The sequence below is a fragment of the Caloenas nicobarica genome, chromosome 1 (assembly GCF_036013445.1).
Source record: "Caloenas nicobarica isolate bCalNic1 chromosome 1, bCalNic1.hap1, whole genome shotgun sequence".
Lineage (NCBI taxonomy): Eukaryota > Metazoa > Chordata > Aves > Columbiformes > Columbidae > Caloenas > Caloenas nicobarica.
The window spans coordinates 108,278,389-108,299,902 of record NC_088245.1 but is presented as its reverse complement, the minus strand read 5'-3'; the positions used below and the strand labels follow the sequence as shown (position 1 = coordinate 108,299,902).

General features: G+C 38.9%; 1 protein-coding gene across 3 annotated transcripts in view; it reads left to right on the top strand.

Annotated features, from left to right (window-relative positions):
• Positions 1 to 21,514, top strand: part of SH3KBP1 (SH3 domain containing kinase binding protein 1) — a 236,335-nt gene that overhangs the window by 174,468 nt on the left and 40,353 nt on the right. For all 3 annotated transcript variants that reach the window (XM_065646473.1, XM_065646464.1, XM_065646482.1), the window contains one exon: positions 3,343 to 3,437. In XM_065646473.1, the coding sequence (XP_065502545.1) occupies positions 3,343 to 3,437 (95 nt within the window). The remainder of the gene's footprint in view (positions 1 to 3,342; positions 3,438 to 21,514) is intronic.

Sequence of the window (21,514 nt, the reverse complement as noted above, 5' to 3'; positions counted from 1 at the left end):
GGCAGCCATGAGCCTCCCCCAGCTTCCTCTGGTGCCTCTCACAAGATTGTCTCCTTGCTTTTCATGAACTGCATCAGTATTTGGCTGAGCTTAAGATCTGGGGTTTTTGACATTTTTCTGTAGTTAAATTCCGTGTTTCTCTGTTATCTGGGTATTTTTTTTAAAAAAAAAAAAAAGGAAAAAGTAAGAGCTTAGTAGGGACGGTGAACAGGTCATGGAAGAATAGAATTCTTGACATCAAAACTAGAAGGCAAAGATGCGTAGCCATTTGCTGTATGTGAAAGACTATGAATTCCTTGGTTAAAGTCTTGCTGCTTTTGGCAGCCACTTACTGTGAGATCCACATTGACATATACTTTCAGAGGAAAAGATGGGAAAAAAAAGTGAAAGAGAGCATTTTTCTGATTATCAACTGACTTTTTCAGATGCTGAAGCCACAAGCTTCTCTCCACTCTTGTCTGTCAAGGTCTTCATCTTGAAGGATTATTCAGATTTACAGTCTTCATATAGCAAGGGGGAGCTGAAGGAGGATTGCCTGTTATAGGACTCGGGAGACACAAACCCCGTGGAGACACTTGCTGTTCAAATCATTCTTTAACCTGAAACATGTGGGATTCATCCATGCCTTGGGTGAGAGCTGCACCACTGTCATCCTTTCAGAATAGTACTGTTAGTGTGGTACAGTGGCTGCTCTTCTCAGTTGATTAGCTGTGTGTTATGCTTGGCTTTCCATCTAATCTTTGAGATTATACAGTGTATAGATAACACAGTGAATGGAGGAACAATTTATGTACTTTAGAATGGATACTCAGGAATGATCCTCCTTGGGCCTAGGTGGTGTTTGCCTCTGAGAACCCAGCCTGGCTTCTGTATCCTAAAAAAGAGGTGCTAAGTCTGTTTCCAGTAACCAGACACTTCCCTGAATATGCAGCAGTGAGCTTCCTTAGTATGGTATTCTATCTACATTACCTCTGTACATTGCATTGAATCTATTATTTAGCAAAGCTGTTTTTCAGGATGCAGATACTCTCAGAATAGGAAAAAAATATTATTTAAAGAAGCATACACACTGAAGTGTAAAAGCGTGATGAATCTCATTTTTCTCTTATATGCTGCTCTGCATCTGCCTAAGTCAGTATATGTCAACTTTCCACCAGCTTTTACGTTAAATGTTATTACACTGTCTTGACGACAAGATAGTGAGCAGGTGAAACATCCTTGCTGGATCCATGAAGACAAATCCAAATCCTTTCTCCAGAATGCAGTAAACTAGCAGTTAGAAACCCCTTTCATCGCCTGAAATCTTAGTTGTGACATGGCGGTTCTCACATGCCCAGTCATTTGACAGTGTTACCAAATGTTTATTTGACAGTGTTCCCTGCTCTCAGAAACCGTGAAAGAAGCTTATTTTTTTCCTTGCTCATATTTCTTTTTCAAAGATCATATTTGTTGTCTTCATCTGTCTCTTGTTTATTCAGAGACATCAGAGAGGTTATGGCGGGTTGACCGCAGCCAGCAGCTAATCTTCACCCAGCCACTTGCTCCCCTGTAGGGGAGAGAACAGGGGGAGCAAAAGCAAGAAAACTCATGGATAAAGACAGTTTAATAAGTGAATGAAAGAGGAAAAAAACAGGCGACCCAAAGGCAATCATTTACCACCTATCACAAGTAGACCAATACCCAGCCAGTCTCCAAGCAGTGGCTGCCTCCCAGACCAACACCCTGAAGTTCACCCTTTTTGATTGTTGAGCAGGAGGTTACATGGCTGCAATATCCCTTTGCTGGGCTTGGGTCAGCCATTCCAGCTGTCCCCCCTCCCGAGTTCTTGCCCACCCCTGGCCTACTTGCAGAGGGGCAGTGTGGGGAAGACGAGAAGGCCTTGACGCTGTGCAGCTGCTGCTCAGCAATAGCCAAACCACTGGTGTGTTATCAGTGCTGGTTTTGTCACAAATCCAAAATACAGCACCCTGCTGGCTGCTGTGGAGGAAATTAAATCCATCCCATACAGACCCAGTACGGGGCAGGGCCAGAAGACCAAGTGCTAACAATCATAGATAAATTTAAATTTTTGTGTTCAGGAAAATAAATCTGTGAAGCCTAAGAAATTCTTGTTTACTTGAACCAGTGCCACATAAAATTCATGCTATTTCTGAGTGGCAGTGTGTGAACTGGAGAAGAGCTTTCCTCTTCCCCATTAGTCCTGTTTCATTTCTCAGGCTGACTGTGTTTACAGCCAGCAGCCCTCCAGTGGAGCCTCACATACACATAAGTGTAATCATGCAGGTTCTCTTTACAGTAAGTATAAAGAAATTAGTCCTGTTGTTTCAAATGAATTTTGATTTCTGTGGCCTGCAACTACCTGTTTCTCCGCATCGAATATGACAGTTGACTAGAGGTAGAGATTATCTAAATTGAGACATTTAAATGAGGTGAACAGTTCTAAAAAGTCACATGCCCTTCTACAAAGGGTCCAGTAGTTTCTGTGTGTGTTTCTTTGGTCTTTTCAAATCTGCTGTCTTAGAGCATCACATACTTCTAGACATTATTTAACAGCTGGAATACATATTCCCTTTTTATTTGTAAGGCACATTGACATACTTGTCTGTTGCACAGCAACATCTTGTAAGTAACTTCTTTTCATGACAACTGCTTTTTATGATTTCTGAGTAGGAGTGCTGGCTCCTGTATTTTCCAGATGAAAGTTGAGATGATGCCCTTATTTATAGGCAGTAAAGGGAAAAGGGAAGAGGAAACTTTACACTTATGCTCAAAACTTTTATGCTAAGTGTACAGAAGGTTTAGTTATAGAATCATAGAATCATTTAGGTTGGAAAAGACCTTTAAGATTGAGTCCAACCATAACTCTTTACATCTATTAATGAATTATTTATTATTTTATCATCTTCACAGATGCAGAAATATCTGCTTTCTTGCACACCAGGAGATAGATAAGCTATGTCAACCTACTGAGTCCTTTGTGCTTCAAATTTATATGATCTGGTGGAAGGCCATACCAGTGGAACTATTGAAGCAAGCGTCAGATACAGACTAACTCTAAGAGAAATGGTTTGTGGCAGGTTGCCGTCTGGAGCAATTTCATTTGAGATAATGGTTCTGGGGCTACAGAGCCAAGTCCCTGGATGACGTGTGTGGGAATGCTCATCAGTGTGCAGTTTTTTAAATATTTCATGCTGTTTATGAAGGTCTAAAATGGAAAGGGAAAGAGAAAGATGGCAAGAAAATGAAAGAGACACTTGTGGAACATTTTAGGAAGATTTTCACCCTTGGATAAGCAGTTGTTATAAAGTGATAATTTATCACATTGAATGTTCTTCCTTTCAGCCAAGGAGTATTGCAAAGTGATATTTCCATATGAAGCACAGAATGATGATGAACTCACAATCCGAGAAGGTGATGTCGTCACACTTATCAGTAAGGTAAAAGCAATATTTTTCTCCTATAAGCAGGGATCCATTTTTAAAAATAGACATAATTCAATTGCTGTAAAATCCCTATTTGTGCCTTTGATGGTGTCCTTCCTAAAACAATGATAGTTTGACAACAAAACATTACATAGGCTTCAGAAAGCCCTACATCTCCCTTCCTCTTGTGCTTTCAAGCCTAATCTCAGTAACATTAAGTGAAGAACAGCAGACCTGTTCTCATGAGTCTACAAGTTTAGACAATTAATTTTAATTTGAATCTGCTGACAGATCTACAAAAATTGTAAACTGATCCCTGTAAAAACATAAAAGCCTAGAGGATGAACTGGAAGACTCAAGACAGCAGCAGCTTTGAACATCTCTGTTAGGTGTGTGAGTTATCTTTCTTGTAGGAATTGTGAATTAGATTTTTTTGGGTTAGATGGAACTAAAATGCCTAAATTAGCTTAATGAACTAAACACTTATTTAAAATGTAGCCGTGCTTAACACTGTGGTAAAGCAGAACAAGATGATAATGCAGAAAATAAATCATTTTAGATCTGTGCTCTTATTTAAAATTACTTGAAATGATTCAAGATCAGAAATGAAAAGCCAGTGCCAAGATTTATACTAAATCTCAAAAAATGATACAGTAAGATGGTGAGTAAACAGCTGGTTTTCTTTTAGAAAAGCTATGCGCCGTGTTACAAAGAATGGATTATAGTTTAGGTGCACTTAATTTCCTCCTCTTATTTAAAGACTTTACAGTTTGTTTAAATGTTTTTGACCGCTGGACATAAGTATTTGGGAAAAAAAGCTACAAAGGAGAAAAGGCTGTGGATTTGGCATGGTGAAGGTGGATTTGGCATGGTGAAGGTGAATTGTAATGATGTGCAAAATAGTGCTGTTGTTGTTTGTGTTTATATGAAAGTAAAAAAAAAGAATTCTGTAATTGATAAGTTTTGTAAGAAATTGTTACTTGAGCAATTTGGCACCAGGGCAGAAAAACCCCAAAAACTTGGGAAGTACCTCTGGGGCAGTGTTTGCTATGTACTAAGCCATTTGCAGTCCTAGAGGGCATCTTCTTTGTCCTGAAGAATATACACATAACCAAGGAAAAATAACCAGACATTTAGTAGGAAGAGAAGCCACAAATGTAAAAAATAAATTGTGTACATGTCACCAGGTGGAGTTCTGTTCTTCTTGCTTTTTCCCATTTTCTTCTTCCTGCTGCCTCTGCCCCCACAGTGGAAGGTTATTTGTCTTTTATAGTTACTGAACTGGTGATTTGATTGAATTGATCAGTTTTCCCAATGATGCAGTGAGAAGTTTGTCAGTCTATTCTCTAGTACTTCCAGCTGTCCTTCTACTCTCCAGCCTGATGGTATCAAAGCACTGCAGACATTTTATTCAGTTTTCTTCTTTTTTTCCTGTGGTATGTCACATGTCTATGAACAATTACATAAAACCGTGCCTCTAGTGAGTGAGGAATCTCAATGCAGAAAGGCTTGGCATTTGCTTTTTTGTGCTGTGTCTGAACTAATCTGAGATACTGAAGAACCAGTGCTTAACATGCAGTCACTTTGCAGATCCTTTTGTGGTTTGCAGACTTCGCTGCAGTCAGACTTGTGGGGTTTTTTCATCTGTTTTTACCACATAGTTCAAGAAATAAAATTCAAGTGATGTGAAGTCAGGGTCCTTACTGTAGAGTTCTGAAAAGAGTGAGGACTCCTCCATGCTCTACCGTGGAATTTAATAATTTTATTTTAGTCCAGATCTTCTGAAGCAGGTATGTGTTGTAATTTTTCTTTTAATCAGCAATAACGAAGTCAGCCTTACCTTTCTGCCCACTGATGGCTTCTGCTAGAGATTTGCCTTTTACCTGGAATTCAAATCACCATGCTTAGAGTCCTTTCCATAACCAGCTAGTGATCCATACTGACTAAAAGGAATTAAACAGAAACATATGGAGTACTTCAGAAACTATTACTATAATTTTGCTTTGCTATCAGATTACAGAATTTCTTTTAATCTATTTGCAAGAAATTGTCTTGCAGGGTTTACTTTCTGTGCTGGAGAGCATTAGACAAAATTTATTCTTCCCAATTATCTAGACCCGAGGAGAGAAGATTGTTACTTTTAAAGAAAGAGATGGTTGTTGTACTACTTCCTACAACCACAGATGCATTAACATAAAATAATGCATTTTGTTGAAATTACTTAAACCAGAAAGTGATACGAATTCTCAATATGAAAAGCCCCTCACTAGGCTAATCTATTTTCACAGTCAGATCTATAGGAATGTTGAAGACTCACAATTTTAACTTCTACTGAATTTGCATTTAATTGAAAACAACAGCATTAGTGAGAATGTGTGAAAGTGGCTGAAGTAATGAGTGAGTGACACAAGAATGGGAAAGAAAAATAACGCAAAATGCATTACAAGAATCTTAAAAGCATGAAGGTGAGATAGCACTTGATAGGTGCTCAGAATGGGAATGACTTAAATGGGCTAAATGGCAAGTTACTAGGACAGCCTGTGTATTTGTGCATGCACACCTGAGAATATGTGTGTGAGAAAGCTGTTAGTCTGTATTAATCTTAAAATGCTAAAAGTTTATTTTGTGGAAAGAATCACAAAGGAGTGGTATCAGTAAAAGCAGAATTCAAGATCACCGTTTTAACAGTGCCCCTGCAGATAAAAGAAATAAGATTATATTAGATTTCTCTCTCTTTTTTTTCATCTAAATTAGGTATAAAAGTCCCTTTGTCAAGCTCATCAAATATCTATCTAACATAAAGAACACAGCAATATTTTTTTTTTGTCATGGCCTTTGGAGAATCTGTTTCAAGTTTTGACTCTGTTTTGTTGAATGTTGAGATCTTGAAACAAAAGTTGATTAGACCTCTCCTCTAGGTCTCTCTGATAACGGAATTTGAACATCTGAGGTTTTTTATGAAATAGTCACAGAATACTTCGAAAATATTTGCTGAATCATAAAGAGACCTCCCTAGTCACTTGGAGAACGTGCTGATAAATTTCAGTTAAACACTGAGTGAGTCAGTGGAGGCTGATCATTTACTGGTCAGAATGATATGTATTTTGAGAGATATAAGGGGAAGGATGGCATTTTAAAAGAATGATAGCCAAAAATAATTGCCAATGAAAGAGCATATTGAGTCATTTTTTTATGAACTGCATAGCTCTAAATCATAACCATACATGATGAGATAGAGTCCAAACATATGGTAGTAACAGTTGTTTTCTCATAGGTTAAAATTTACCAAAAAGACTAGAGGAAAAGCAGAAACTAACTTCCCATAAATGTATTCCAAAAATTTCTGGAAAAGGTTTTTCTCTCCTCCTTCTTCTCCAGTGATGCAAATATCCTTGTTAGATACATTGAAAAGATTTTATTTATTAATCACTGGAAATTAAAGTGGACAAAGGATAGTCCTTTAATTCCTTCATGCAAAATATGTAAAGATAAAAGACCAGAAAATACTGCTCAGAATTGTAAAGGAAGGTGAAAACTTGATCTTCAAGGCAATAAAACAGTAGACCTGGTACCTTTGCTCTGCAAAAAGAAGTCTAAGAAAAATACACCTTTGGAAGAATGAGAACAAAAAGCAAAATACAGTAATTTTACTTGTACAGTTAAGGTGATTGTTGTGCAATTTGATGATAAGATACATTCATAACAGAAAAGATACAAATGACAAGAGGCCATGATGCTGACCGTGTTGGTTATTCTTTGTAATGTCAAACATTTGTGTTCCTTAGGTAATTTTTAGTGTCTTCAAAATCTTTCTGACAGCTTTTGGGTAGGGACAAGAACACTGGTAATGACTGCATTATGAGGCTGAAAGAGAGTGGCAAGCAAGTGTTTTATTGTGCTCAAATATTGATTTTGGAGATTGTATTTGTAGTAAAATAGAGTCACTTTCAAGCAACAGAAGATTCACACAGTATTTTTTACTGTCATCTAGAGAATCTTTTAGAATTTTTCACTCCAGCACTTTTAGACATGGCTACTGTAGGCTACTTTCCAGAGTTAATAAAGACTCTTTATGCAAACACTACAGATTTCTTAGTAGCTCTAATAAATTCTGACAAAATGCATAGGATCCTGGGGATTTCACTGGCATACAGAAAATGACCTGCGTGAGGAATCGATGGTAATAGTGTAATAATTTCAAAGCAAATACATCAAGCACACACTGGCAGCTGTGCACTCATTTGAAAGCAGTTTTACTTGCAAGGGTGTGAAAGATCTCATTGCAATGCATCAGTCTACCTGAGCTTTAGGCCATAAAGACCACTTCATTTCCAGGAATGAAAATGGTCTGGATAAATAAAATTAACTACTTCAAAAATCATTGCAAATTTGAAAAGTTGACAGTAATAGAGGAGTATCCTCACCTCAACCCTTATTATCAGAATAGGAGTAGTGGAGGGCAATATCAGTGGCAATTCTGCTAATCTTGAATTTACAAGAAGTTGGAATTAATCGGTGTCAATATATTAGCTGGAATGATAATCTTGTGCCTTGCTCTGCATATCTGACCCAGCTGTCCCTCAGACTCCACCTACCTGGACTGCAAAGCCTTTCTTCTCCTGCTGCAGGCTAACAGCTGAGTACTGGCATTAGGGTAGGAGCGTGTTGCACTGAAGTGATGGATGAACATAACAGAGGGTCCTTTCTGATTTTGCAAAGGAGCTTTCATGAGGATGCAAGTGTCACAGAGGGTGTCCAACCTCCTTGTGGATTCATCAAAACTGTCTGAAGGATTAATGAGGTGAAAAAGAAAGTGACACTGGTCTACAGCCTCCCAAAATCTTGCTGCTGCTTTACAAATAGTACTGGGAAAGCCAATGCATTGGTATCATGAAAGACACAACAGACTAATGCCTGTCACTAGTGAAAAACTTACATGACAAATTAGCTGGTCTAGATATTTAATGATAATCCAGATATTTAATGGCAATCTGATTTGTAGTGTTTAATTCTGTGTTGGGGAAAAAAAAGAATCATAAACCTAGCTTCTAAAAATAAGCATAATGCCAATCAGGTTTTGCAGAGATAGTAGTTGCTTTTGCTGTTATTGTTAATAATTTAGTTTACTGTGAGATTTGCAAGTTTCATGGTTCAAAATGCTGTGCATTTAGTGACTCCCTGCCCCAAAGCACACGCAATTAAGTGATAAGACAGACGAGTTAAGTACACGCGAGTAGAAGGGCAAAATGAAACAATGAAGTGAGATTCAGTCTTGATAGTCTCTTTCATAATGTCACATTTGCACTGTTGCAGTGACTGCTCTGTGTGTTTGTCCACGGTAGAGTGTGGAATCTGTCCTTATGCGGAGTGCTCAGTATTTTCCAATTCTTCAAGTAGTCGTTAGGCACCTAATTTCACCCTCACTCTATTTATAGACAGTTACCCACGTATGGCCCTTTCGTCAGAACAATTCTTCTGTTTTTCTCTCTTATGACATCTTTAAATGCTCATCCTGGTGCAGGAGGTAATTGTCCAGAACACTTTCTTTAGCTGAGCGATTGCCAAGGTGAACTCAGCTGGGTAGGGCTGTGAAGGAAAACAGCTGCTCTAACGGATGCAGGAGGCTCCTAAAGGGATGAAATAACAATAGTAAGTGCAACGTACAGAAATCTTGCCAGTGAGTTGAGGCCGTGAGCAGGGGAAGGAGCGGGAACCGGATGATGTGCTAGAGGAAAACACTAGCTGATACTTAATTGAACATTTCTCTGGGTTGTGGTCTCATTAGGGTAGAAACCTGTCTGTTGCCTGCATTTGTTTCTGTGGGGTTTTTCTTCATTGCTAAATTTTTCTGTACGTTTTTAATTACAAACAGCACATGCATATTTTGCAGCCCTTGGTTACAGAAATATGTAGAGGAATTAGAAGAAGACTTCCAGGTTTTCTTTCAGTATGAGCAAATATGTAAATAGTATCACTCATTCTTCCATATTAAGATGAAATTTTCAGTATTTTCCACTCTATGATAGAAAAAAGAGTGTGATAATATTTAGCATTGTTAAAAATAAAACTAATTGGCCAAGAAAACAGAAAATTTCAAAGCAGGAGTATGGTAGTTTAAGGTTGTCTCTTTTCAAAAGAAGGGAAGAAGTCATATTTCATGATAGTCATTCAGGTAATTTTGGTTTTGCTTGATCAACAGCTAAAAGCTTTTATCTCATTTTTAGAAATGAGCTTAGTACTATAACAATATACAAATTTAGGTTACGCAGGTTTAAACAGTCTCGTTTAATAAAACATAAAAATGTCTTTCTGTCAGAACAACACAGTGGATTTTTGTTCACACTAAATATTTAGTCACACAGATGTCCCTATTTGGGGTTTTAATACAAGATATTTTGAGTATTTGTAACTTGTGCAACAATCTTGCATACAGAAGCTGAAAGGAATACGGTTATTAAACATCAAATAATGTCCAGCTTTAAGAAAGCTTTTATTATGTTTTGTGTTTAAAGAATAGCATGTAAGCAATAAAGGCACTTACTGACTGCCTTTGGAAATAAATAGGTATTTCCTTCAGAGAGAAGGTCTTGGTGCGTGCCCTTTTCTCTCCTAAGATAACCATGAATTATTCAGCACAGCTTTTGCCAGACCTAATAGCCGCACCTAATCTGCTTTCTGTGGTCCTTGCCCCCTATGTTGTGCTCAGCATCAGTTTTTCCCCCAGGACATCCCACCTATTTAGCTGATTGAGAAACCTGCTCATACCAAATCTGCCAATTTCATACAAGAAATTATTTTGTGAAGTGTGCATGCTGAGGGTGCAGTTTGACATGATTGATGGCAGGTGGCTGCTGAAAAGGATGATTCTGCACCTGCCCTCTTGCCTTGCATCTGGCACCCTTGGCCACAGGACACGCCAGGGTGTTTAGTCAGAAAGGGTGACACGAGGAGCAGGGTTGCCCCTGCAGTCAACAACCTGCTTAGCGGTGGGGTCACTTTTCCCTGATCTGAATCTTTGACGGTTTTGACCTAATGGGAATAAGAAAGTTTGGACTTTTGCTGGGTTTCAAGCCATGGTGCTGTGCAGGATGGTAACCGGAGTAGGTCCTGCAGAATGAGACCCTTTTGACATTCTACTAATGTGTGTGGCAGGTGCGTGGGGTAAAACCTGTGTCATTGCATAGAAGCGTGTTTCCTCAGATGAGTGATGTAAGGCGGTTATATAAAACTGGTGGGGACACTGCTGATCAAATAAATAAATATGTTCATTCTCTAAAATAATTTGGTACACTCAGTAAGTTACAGGGAAAATAGACTGTGAGTAATTGTCATCTCATTTTTCTTCTTGCCGGAACCTTGTCCTTGGCTAAGACTTTTAAATGTTTATAAATATTTTTTAACACTTATTCATATCTTGCAGCATTTCTTGGCTGCTCTAATTAGCAATAGGGCATTAAGTAAGGTCTGTGTAGAGATAAAGCCCGACAATACGTTTAATAATGTACCAGGTGCAGCTTACATTTCACTGGTATCTTTAGAAACATTACTGAAACACTAATGTTTGAGCTGAGCGCTTAAATAAACTGTCAAGCCAGAGATTAGTACAAGGGGGAGGGGAGCAGCCAGCACTTGAGTGTTCTTCTTGTTAGTATATTTATGATATTCTTTTTTTAAGTATGCACTGAAGTTCTCTTTTGCTTTTCTTGCTATCACTGATTGCAATGCTACAGTAGTGCCATCAGAGGAAGGGATTGTGTTGTTCCTGGGAAGTCCCAAATTTGAATTTTGACAAATGAAAATTCATGCCAAGCTGTGTAGGTGAAGTGGCAGTATCCCCCATGCATGCAATGGTTCAAGATTTGCATCAATTTAAAAGGGTGAGGTTTATTTGTAAGTACGTTTAATACAGCCAAGCTAATCTAAAAAGTTGACATATTTTAAGATAAAAAAGGAAAGAATTTTTTTTCTGCCTTGTGCTTACAAAAGATATCACTGAAATGCTGAGGCATCTGGAAAACTGTGATTATTGCTCACAATGCAGGGTTTAGACTCACTGCTTAGCTTCATCCTTATTTTATCCTGAATGTTGGATTCACCTGCTGGTTTGATGGTGTTATCTGAAGTCCAACCTTTTCAGGGTAGGGAGAGTAAAAATGCACATATAGTGCCAAGTAATTAGTAATTGTAATTAGGACCCTGGTCCTAAGATGTCTGTGATGTAAGTAGTAATAGCATTAAATAATCCCTCAAATGTTTTGTTCTATGTTTTTATAATCTTTCTAGATACAAAAAATGTAATTATGTACATATTGTATCTTGGCTCATCGGAAACATAAATTATGTCTGTTACTAGTACCACCTTTTGTGTTTGTGTTGGCTAGTTTAGTTTTAATTTCAGTATTAGAATGCTAGGGTTTTATGGTGTGGAACATATTTATTTCTCCATGATATTCTGCTGACTGAACATTGAAGTGAAGTGAATCCCCAGAAGAGATTGTTTTGTTCGATGAGCAATGTAATTTTTCTTGTATGTACAAATATTTCATCAAAGCATTTCAGCTTCATTACTGATTAAACTATTTAGTCACAGAGTGTAAAGTCAAAAGTTTAGATCTAGCCTGAAACAGATTTAACAGACAAAATATATCTGGTTTGCTAGATCCTCTAATTTCCTGGGTATTGCAGGTCATTCATTATTCTCAGCCAGATTCTTTTTTTGCAGGGCCCAATAACCTAAGCCAATTCTTGAACAGACTATGTCTTCTGTAGAGGTATCTTCTATTTGTGCTGTCCAGTGAGTGACACTGTCTGGGAAGAGTAGTGTGACCACAGCTGAAATAATGGCTAATTTCTGACGATCTCTCCCATGTCCTTCCATACAATGTTGATACAGTAAATTCTTAGTAGAGCGTTGGAGCTTATGGATAAAGAAAAATTTACCTGTTTGACTTCTTAAACTTTAAAGATGCAGGTGTTGTTATCAGATGTAAGCTTCCGTACGTCTTGGGCACAAGAGCTAACAGGAACTGGGAAAGATCCATGCAGGATTTGGGGCTTTTGGGACACAGGCTGAGGACCTGAGCAGGATAAATCACTGAGTTAGGGGCCAAACAGAGCCCGGCCGGGTGGTTTCCTTCTCATACTTTTCTTCCAGTATTTCATAATGTATGAGTATTAGCAAGAAAATATATGTAAAGGGAAAACAGGTGTTCTCCAGGACTATCTCAGAAGACTAATTTATTATCATTTGGCCTGTCTCTTCCATCTAAATTATCTTGGATTCAGTAGTTGTTGAGCGATTCATTCTGCCTTATTGCCAGATTTTAAAATGATGTTTCTGCTGGGGAGTACTTGATTAGTAACCAGATGCTTTAAATCATAGCCATTTTCTTCAAAAGTATTGAACAGATTTGGCACTCTACTGTAAGGTCTCAATCCCAGCAACTGATCTTAATAAGTAATAAAGCTTGATCATTTTGAAAACAGTCTTAGGTAGCACAAGGTGGGTGTAAGGTAAGCCTCTGAAGATATGCTTTCCTTCATTCATAGGTATTTTACCAAGTTTTATGAGAATTTATGAAGACTCTAAAATCAATTATTTTCTGACTTTTAAAATAAAATTGGATATTGAGAACGATATGTCTTGGTTTCAGCATGATGATACTGAATGTAGTAAGAAATTTTAAAGAAACATTCTTGAATATTATTAAACAGCTTTTTTTCACCCAGTTTTAACATGATTTTGTTGTTTCCCCCAATGACAAGGTTGTATTAATGAAGATCTGATGCGATATGAGGTCAGGTTTTATTTAGTTCATTTCAGAGTTACTAAAATAATGCTTGTCTTTGACATCTGACCATATATTTAAATCAAGGCAGTTATTCAATAACAGGGTAACAAAAAAAAGTAGAAATTTCCCTGCACATTACTGGTTTTGTGTAGTGAGGTCATGCACCAACTTTAAAAATCACAGAGCCTGTCCTGTGGGCTTCTCCAGCGTTTGTGAGAATCGGGGCCTCTTGGCCCCAGCGCTGCAGTTGAGGCTGGAAACGGGCGGTGCTGCCTCTGGGGTGCCCTGCATGGCCAAGCTGGATGGCAGAGCACTTGTCCTTCAGATTTGTTTTCTATGAGGCCTTAAATTCTCAAATTCAGAAGCCTTTATATGTTACATATATCTGTGTGTGTATGGGTGATGTCTTGCAAAGTGCTGTAGACACTTCTGTTCACATCAAAGCTGGTTTGTTTTTCTTTAAATTCTGAGGTTGGCTATCAGCTGGGGAAAAACTGCTGGAGGGATGCTTACAATGAGGGTAGTAGTAATTTAATGTGCGGCTGCCAGCATAGCAGAGCTGACACATGAAAGCTGTCAGTGCAAGTGTAAGAGGTATTCATGGCTTTCTGAATAATACAATTTTACCAGCTCAACATTCTTGATCAGAACCAACTTTACAAGTGCGAAAGTAAAACAGACATTTGATGAATACAACTGCCAACTGCTGAGTTGGTTTTTTTTTTTTAATTATGCAAGGAACTGTGTACTCTAGTGGAGATTGCTGTGAAACTGTGGTATCCTACCATGAAAATTTAACTTTTTCAAACCCTGCACCATTATGGTGTATCTCAGTATTTTGAATAGTTTGGGGTTTACTTTGTAAATTTAGCTTGCCATCTTTATATATTAAGCTTAGTAATCTGTATATCTTAAATTAAAAAGATAATTCTCATAGGCGAGTTTTTTAGATCTACGTAAACGATGATTATGCATGCAAGAACATCTACTGGTATGAGCAGAAAACTTGTTGTCTGAGCACTCCAAGAGTACACACACCACAGTACGTGCTTTGCAGCTGCCTCTTCTGAGGACCTGCTTGTTCTTGTTCTTGGCATTGCTTTCTATCCTAGCTATAATGATGAAATGTGTATGATGAAATGTTTCTGTATCAAAAACTTTTAATCAGGAAAGCTGAAAATTGAGCAGTTATGGGTTGATGTCTAAACCATGCCTTCATATTTTAATAGTATTTCAAAGTAGCAGCATGTTCAGAGGACTAGCTTGCACAGTGATCAGCTCCATCAGAAAAACAGAAGTCCTATTTACAGATTAGGAGATTGGCCTTTTTCAGATCTATTTCTTCAAGGCTTCACAGAGCTGCAGTTATAGTCATGGACAGGAAAGAGAAAAAATAAATACATAGCTTATTATTTATTTTGGGACCTTGGGGAACAGGAAGAACATCTCATTTACTTTTACCAAGAAAAGCCTTCCCCTTCGCTAGGGGCAGCTTGGAAGGTAGGGTAGGGAGGGGAGAGGTGAACCTGGGCCGTGGAAGTGCCTGAAATGGTCAGTCCCTGCAAAGGCAGCAAGGGATGGGGGAGCAGGTGCTGCCTTGGAGGCCTCGTTGCTTTGGAGGAAAAGGCAGGAAACATCTTTGCCCCTAAAATAAGTGGAGAACATGGCTGAAGCAGTGGATGCTTGCCTAGCCATAAAACTGTTTCTGTGTCTCTTGCAACCCTTTATTATGCCCCCCCCCATACGCTGCCAGGTGCAGTGGCGCTGTACTTTGTGGAGTGGCTGAAGAGGTTATTTAGGCAGCCCCTACCAGCCTTGCCCAGATACTCTCAGGTGTCCGTGTATTTTGGTAAAGCTGCAGAAGCTGCTCAGCTGTTGGTAGGTTCCCAGTGAATATCAGACAGCTGGTGATGCTGGAGGAGCAATCTTGAGGGCATTTGTAGCCAGCTTCAGTGATGAGCTAGATACAAGTCGAGTGGGCTTCTGAACACATACAAGAGAAAAATTAGAATGATAACTGAACAGAGACCCAAGTAGCTACTAGTTGTTACTTAATTACAAAATTACAAAATTACAAAATTACAAAAAAAAAAAAAAGATTAAGCCTAGTTTCATAGCACACAGTAACTCTCCCATAGGTAGCTTGAAGAAAAAAAGAAGAAAAAAGAAAAAAAAAAAGGAAACTAAACAAAAGAAACCCCAAACAAAACAAAAATAAAATAATGCATAGTAGTTGGAATAAAACATAGATTGGCACATGTCTGTCGTTAATGCTTTATTGACTCCTAGCAAAATAATGAGCAAAATCCACATTGTGAGTGTTTATTATAAATATGTTCACAACCAGAACATTTTCAGAGAAAGTTTTGCTTGCCTTTGTGATCCTTTCATCTGGCTTGGGCCAAGTGTAAGTAACAGGGAGGGTTAGAAATAAACCTGTCTGTAATAACCAAGCCTGGTTTTTCAGAGAGAGAGCTTTATATGAAATAAAAACCCCTCTGTCTTTGGGATATACAAAACCCCTGCCTACTTGGAGCAGAGGGAGAGGCTGTGAAGCTCTGAGCCTTTCCAGGGAGGAAGAGTTCAGTCATGTTTGCTTCACAGGGCAATCTGTCACCGTCTGGTAAGGCCACACCTCGGATACTGTATTTGGTTGGGGGGCCCCTCACTACAGGAAAGACATTGAGGTGCTGGAGAGAGTTCAGAGAAGGGCAACGAAGCTGGCGAAGTGTCTAGAGGCTTGTGAGAAGCAGCTGAGGAAACTGGGGCTGTTTAGCCTGGAGAAAAGGAGGCTGAGGGGAGACCTGATCGCTGTCTGCAACTACCTGGAAGGAGGTTGTAGCATGGAGGGGGTTGGTCTGTTCTCCCAAGTAGCAAGTGACAGGACAAGAGAAAATGGCCTCAAGTTGCACCAGGGGAGGTTCAGATTGGATATTAGGAAAAACTTCTTCACAGAAAGGTTTGCGAAGCATTGGAACAGGCTGCCCAGGGAAGTGGTGGAGTCACCATCCCTGGAGGGGTTTAAAAGATGCGTAGATGATGTTCTTAGGGACATGGTTTAGAGGTAGACCTGGCAGTGCTAGGTTAACAGTTGGACTTGATAAAATTAAAGGTCTTTTCCAACCAAAATGATTCTATGAGAGAAATGTGTCACCTGCCAGATATGAACTTAAATCTTTTATTTTCATGGTCTTGAATGTGGTATCAGCTAGTAAAGTGAAGATCAAGTTAGTAGGGGACTGTCAGCTCTGTCTTATTAACCTCCATTGTCATCACTTTTACCACCAAAGAAAACCAGCGATGGCGTTTGACTGAAGGGAATTTTGTGTTCTTGTCTTGAAACCAGCTGTACTCCAGATCTGGGAAGATAACTAGGGCTAGTGTCTTCTCAGCAGAGTCTGGGAAGCCACAGCTGCTTCTGTGTAGTGAGTGGAGTATTTATAAGACTACATAGTCCAAGGTGCCTTATGCTGGGGCTTTTTGTTCAATCTCCAATGGCTTCTGCTTTTTTACGGTTCATTGAAAGCACTGAGGGAAGGAACAGCGTGGTTTTTGTTCTAATACAAGAGCAGTAGTTGCTGCTAAGTAAAACCGTTAATGTAGGATACTGTGTGTATAAGAGATCAAGCAATGTTGTGATTCTTTCACCCAGAAGAGGAGGAAGCATGACTCCAGTCTTTTATAGCTTTTCTTAGCCAGTATGACAGTGACTACAGTATCACTGCAGCTGCTAAAAGGAGACTAAGCCATGATCTTATGCTGTCAACTCTACTTATGTATTTTCTATTATGTATTCAGTTACATTCAGTAACAATATGAAAAATCTGGTGCTCCAAATGGAAAATTTCTTTGCCTGTATGTTAAAATATCTTTGCATAGCTTTCGACTGGTCTCTCTAGTCATGCATCTCTTTTCCCCCCTCTCCCCCCTTTTTAGTCACCACAGACATAAGTTTCAGAATGGAGCTCTGTTCTTTCTTATCATTGGTTTGGGGTTTATATTTTGTTTTCTTCTTTTCTGTTGTTTTAATATTCCCTTCGGGGGCAGGGGGGGAAGTCTGTTTTCTCCAGATTATTCCCTCTTACAATTTTTTCCACAGCTTGAATGTCTGACTTCTAATTACATGAAGGATAGTTCTATCTCTCTCTTATTCTTCACATCAAGAAGAGGACTGGTGTTTTTTAATCCACCTGTGTATACCCTTAAAATTGTGGGCAACATGTTGACAAAATCTAGTTGTATTCTGGTTTTCTGGTAGTTGCCATTTCTCCCATGTTTACCTTTTCCTCTTATGATATTTTTCTGACTCAGGTAAAAATTCCTCAACATCTTTGTTTTTCTCATCACTATGTTTTGTCCAATTCTTTACCCTAATACTTACCACAAAATTAATGTTGCTAATAAATCCAGTGTATTGAGTTTATTATAACTTTTTTTGGATCTAATGAGCTTGGAATTAGAATGGATGTTGACTCTGCCATAGAAGAGCTTTTCAATCCTCCTTTCATTTTGCATCTCCTCCCTCCCTTTACTTCATTCTCTAAAAAGTCATTTGAATTAAATTCATTGGAGACAAGATTTTGGAACAAAACTATTTAACTGGCAATGAGGATAAACCCAAGATTTGTGTTTCAGTGAGAAAATGCTAAACTTTCCCTCTAGATTTTTGTTTTCTCTTTTGTAAATCAGCCTCTGCCTGAACAATGAAAACAGGCTTGGCAATGTGAGCTCGCAGTGGATTTCTCTAAGGTGTTTGATTGCACTGTCACTGCAGTGAGTACGTGAGTACAGTCTCTGAGTGGAGTTTGCTAGGAGCTGATTTTTACAGCAGCTAAATGTTGGCCCAGCTACCACCTAATTTGCATGAACTCTACTATCTGTCAAACACAATTTCTACTTTTTTGCTGTGTCTTTCAGTTTTGTAATTTTTTTCCTTTTTTTTTCCTTTAAAGTAAAATGCATTTTTAGTAATTGGAATACATTTTTTTGATAAAACTATTGAGATATTTCAGTGTCTGATTTTTGTCTGTTTAGGTTGTTGTGAGTCTGACAGGATAACATGGAGATAAAGCAGAAATCCACTTGGTTTGTTAATAAATTTTGGAAAATTCATATGGGATTGTAGTTGCTTGACAGCTTTTCTATAAATTCTGCATTTTGAAATTACAGCCATTTTGCTGACCTTGAACACATGAAGATATATTAAAAAAGACAATATGTTTAGGATTGCACGGCTGATGGGGATCTAGAAGTACTGGAGCAGCTTTTACTCAGTGTTCACAGGCAGCCGCATTGTTTTAATCATGTTGCCTTGATTGTGCTTCATACCTCTGCCACTTGTGGGTAATTCAGGCGGCTTGTGCAGCTGTAACTCAAGTATCCTTGGATGACGGTCTGTCTCATGATGAAGATGTACCGGCTGCCAACATCATACGTGGGCTCCAAGAGGTTGCCGAGGCACAGCCAGCCTGCAGTTGTGGGTAGCAGGAGGGCACAACTGCTGAGATTCTTCACCGGATCTCGTCTGTAGCTTTTAATTTCTGAGATCTCTTTCCATCTTTTTGCTCAGTGACACAAAAACCTCTTCTGGCAAATAAAGTAAATGAGAAAATTAAAGAGAAACTGCCTAAGGATTTACTTACTGTATGAAAATCCAGCGTGGAGATTGGCTGCATAAGCCTGAGCGACAAGCTGGAGAGGAGAAAAACGCAAACCTGCAGCTGTTTGGGATTAATGAATGTGTAACACAAACAACATCTCTATGAAAACAAATGAGCTTTAAAAAAAAAGCATTTATTACAAAATTGATGTGTGTTAACAAAATGAAGAAATAGGAGTAAGATTTGTGTTTCCTGAGAGCATAAAAAAATCCAACCTAAGAGAATATATGCGATGTCGTGCGTTGTTTAGTCAGGATTATTAGCTAGCACTAAGCTGTGCTCTCAGTCGAAGCACAAGCTTTTCCTCTTTGGATGCTCGAATTCTTAATATTTTTCAAAATCTAAATTGGGTCATAAATGTTTTGGCAATTTCAGATTAGCGGGGGGGTGGGCGTGGGGAATTATAAAACACGCCATGTGATGGAACAGTTGAGTGCACTGATTACTAGGCTGCACAAGTAGATAGAGTCAAGTGGGAGGACGCCTTCACATCGGGAGTGAGGGGTGCTGGCTCTGCAGTAAGAGCAATATCCTGCACAGTGCCTGCCCATGCCATGCCTGCCTAGCTGATGATTTCAGTCCTTCGTGGAGCCCTGTATTCACTCAGTGGATAATTTGGAAACATTAGCTAGTCAAGAATCTGCCCTGCTCACTAATAATGACCTGACAGTCTAACAGAACCAGTAAATACCTCCTAAATAACTCCCGGGAAGGTCTAGAAAAGGTAAGTGTCCTTGGTGAAGGCCACCCTACTAAAGAGAAGGGGGAATGCAGGAGAAAAGCACATATTGAGCATGACAGAAAAAGAATGAAAGGATTGTTCAGTGCCTGCATTTGTAGATCAGGAACAGATTACATCAGAGTAAAATACTGAGAGATGAGGAGAAAAAATTAAACACCCAAACCAGACACCATGCAAGAAATGAGGCTGTTTAGCTTGCATATTTAGTTAGCATGCATTCTATCTCAGATGAGGTGGACCAAATAAGCTAAATTAAAAAGCCTAGAACAGACAAATAACTAAAAAAAACCCCACCCAAAACACAAAAGCAATAACCTTCTTTAATGCTAGTCTGTTTTCTCTCAAATATCATCCAGTGTTTATGCATTATAACTTACAGAAAAAATACCAACAAGCAAAGTCATTGTGAACAATATTTTAAGATTTCTCTTGGTATTAAGTACACCTCATTAACTTGCACTATTCTGTTATCCATGTAGCAGCTGAAACAAATGATTTCATGTAACAATAAGGCTATTTTGCATGTATTATCGTGCAATCTTTTATTGCCCATTCACGTTCAGATTTTTTTCAGTGGACCCTCTCCCCTATTTAGACTACCATTTACTTCTTGTAGACAAAGAACTACTCATTTCCTCTTACTTTTTCTGCTTCGTACTTCTGTAGTGTGCAGATGCTTTGTAAGCATTCATCTTCAAAACTTTTCTAAATTGTGAGGGCATGCTATGATTGTTCCTAGGCAGCTGATGAAATGAAGGTCAGAGTGGCTGTATTTTAAAGTCTGCTCATTTTAGAAACTCATCTTGCAAAAAACCAAACAAAAACAACCAACCAAACAAAACCCCACATCTGTCTTTTAATGAGTATTTACCATTTTGTTCCCCTATACACATGGCTACAACAGTGACCAATTTGATCATGTGACATTTTTAACCCTGGAGCTTTTACGTGTACTGCATACCAGGTATGCCTTCACAACCAAATTGTGTATATAAACAATGTTAAGACATGCAGTTCATTTTCTCACAGCACAAGAATGTTAATATTCTGGACCCCTTGATCCAGTGCTGTTTCTGGAGGGAAGTAGCTTCATAGCATATAAGAGGCTTGTAGTATTTGGCCTGTTTCATTTGCTTCTGTGCAATTTTGTCTAGCTTTGTTCTCTGTGAAAACCTAGTACTGCATGTTGTTGCCTCTCCCTTATTCCTAAACTACCTGCCTGCTCTTGCCTACTTTTATTATATCCATACCCCTCTGTTCCTTCTTGTCCCTATGTTCTGGTGTTTCAGATGCACAGCTTTTTGGCTCTCACTTTACTGAAAAGCAAGAAGAGACAGGTGATTGTCATGAGCCAGCTTTGTACATTATTGTGCTTTTTTCCACAGCTCTTTGCAAGGAAAGAACCACTTCGTTTCTGCAGCAGTGAGTGATAGAGAATCCTCACTGCAGGATGACATGGAACAGTGACCATGCCCCAAGCTAGAGCTGTTAGACCTGCATCAGTGTCACCAAGTACTCAGAGAACACAGCTGCTAAATTTTGACTCTTCTGAAATGTGATTTTTGAAAAGCAAAAGTACTTCATTAAATTTGGATGAGTTTCCACAGGGCTGGATTAGAAACATTAGAGGAGGAACATCCAACATGTTGAACTCTTGAGCAATTCCATTGTGGCTCTGCTGCCAGGACGGCTGGATATACCTAGCAGGTGCAGACAGTTTGGTCAGTCCAGATCTGTAGCTGTGGAAGCAGTGATGCCGCAGTGATTACTAAAGGCTGGTGTTGCCAGATGATGTAGGATCCAAGTTGTAAACCCAACTCTGTTTAGTCCTGGCTCTCACAGGATGGAGGGAACCCTAGTGAATTTTTGTCCGGTACTGTTCATTTTGTCATGCACTGA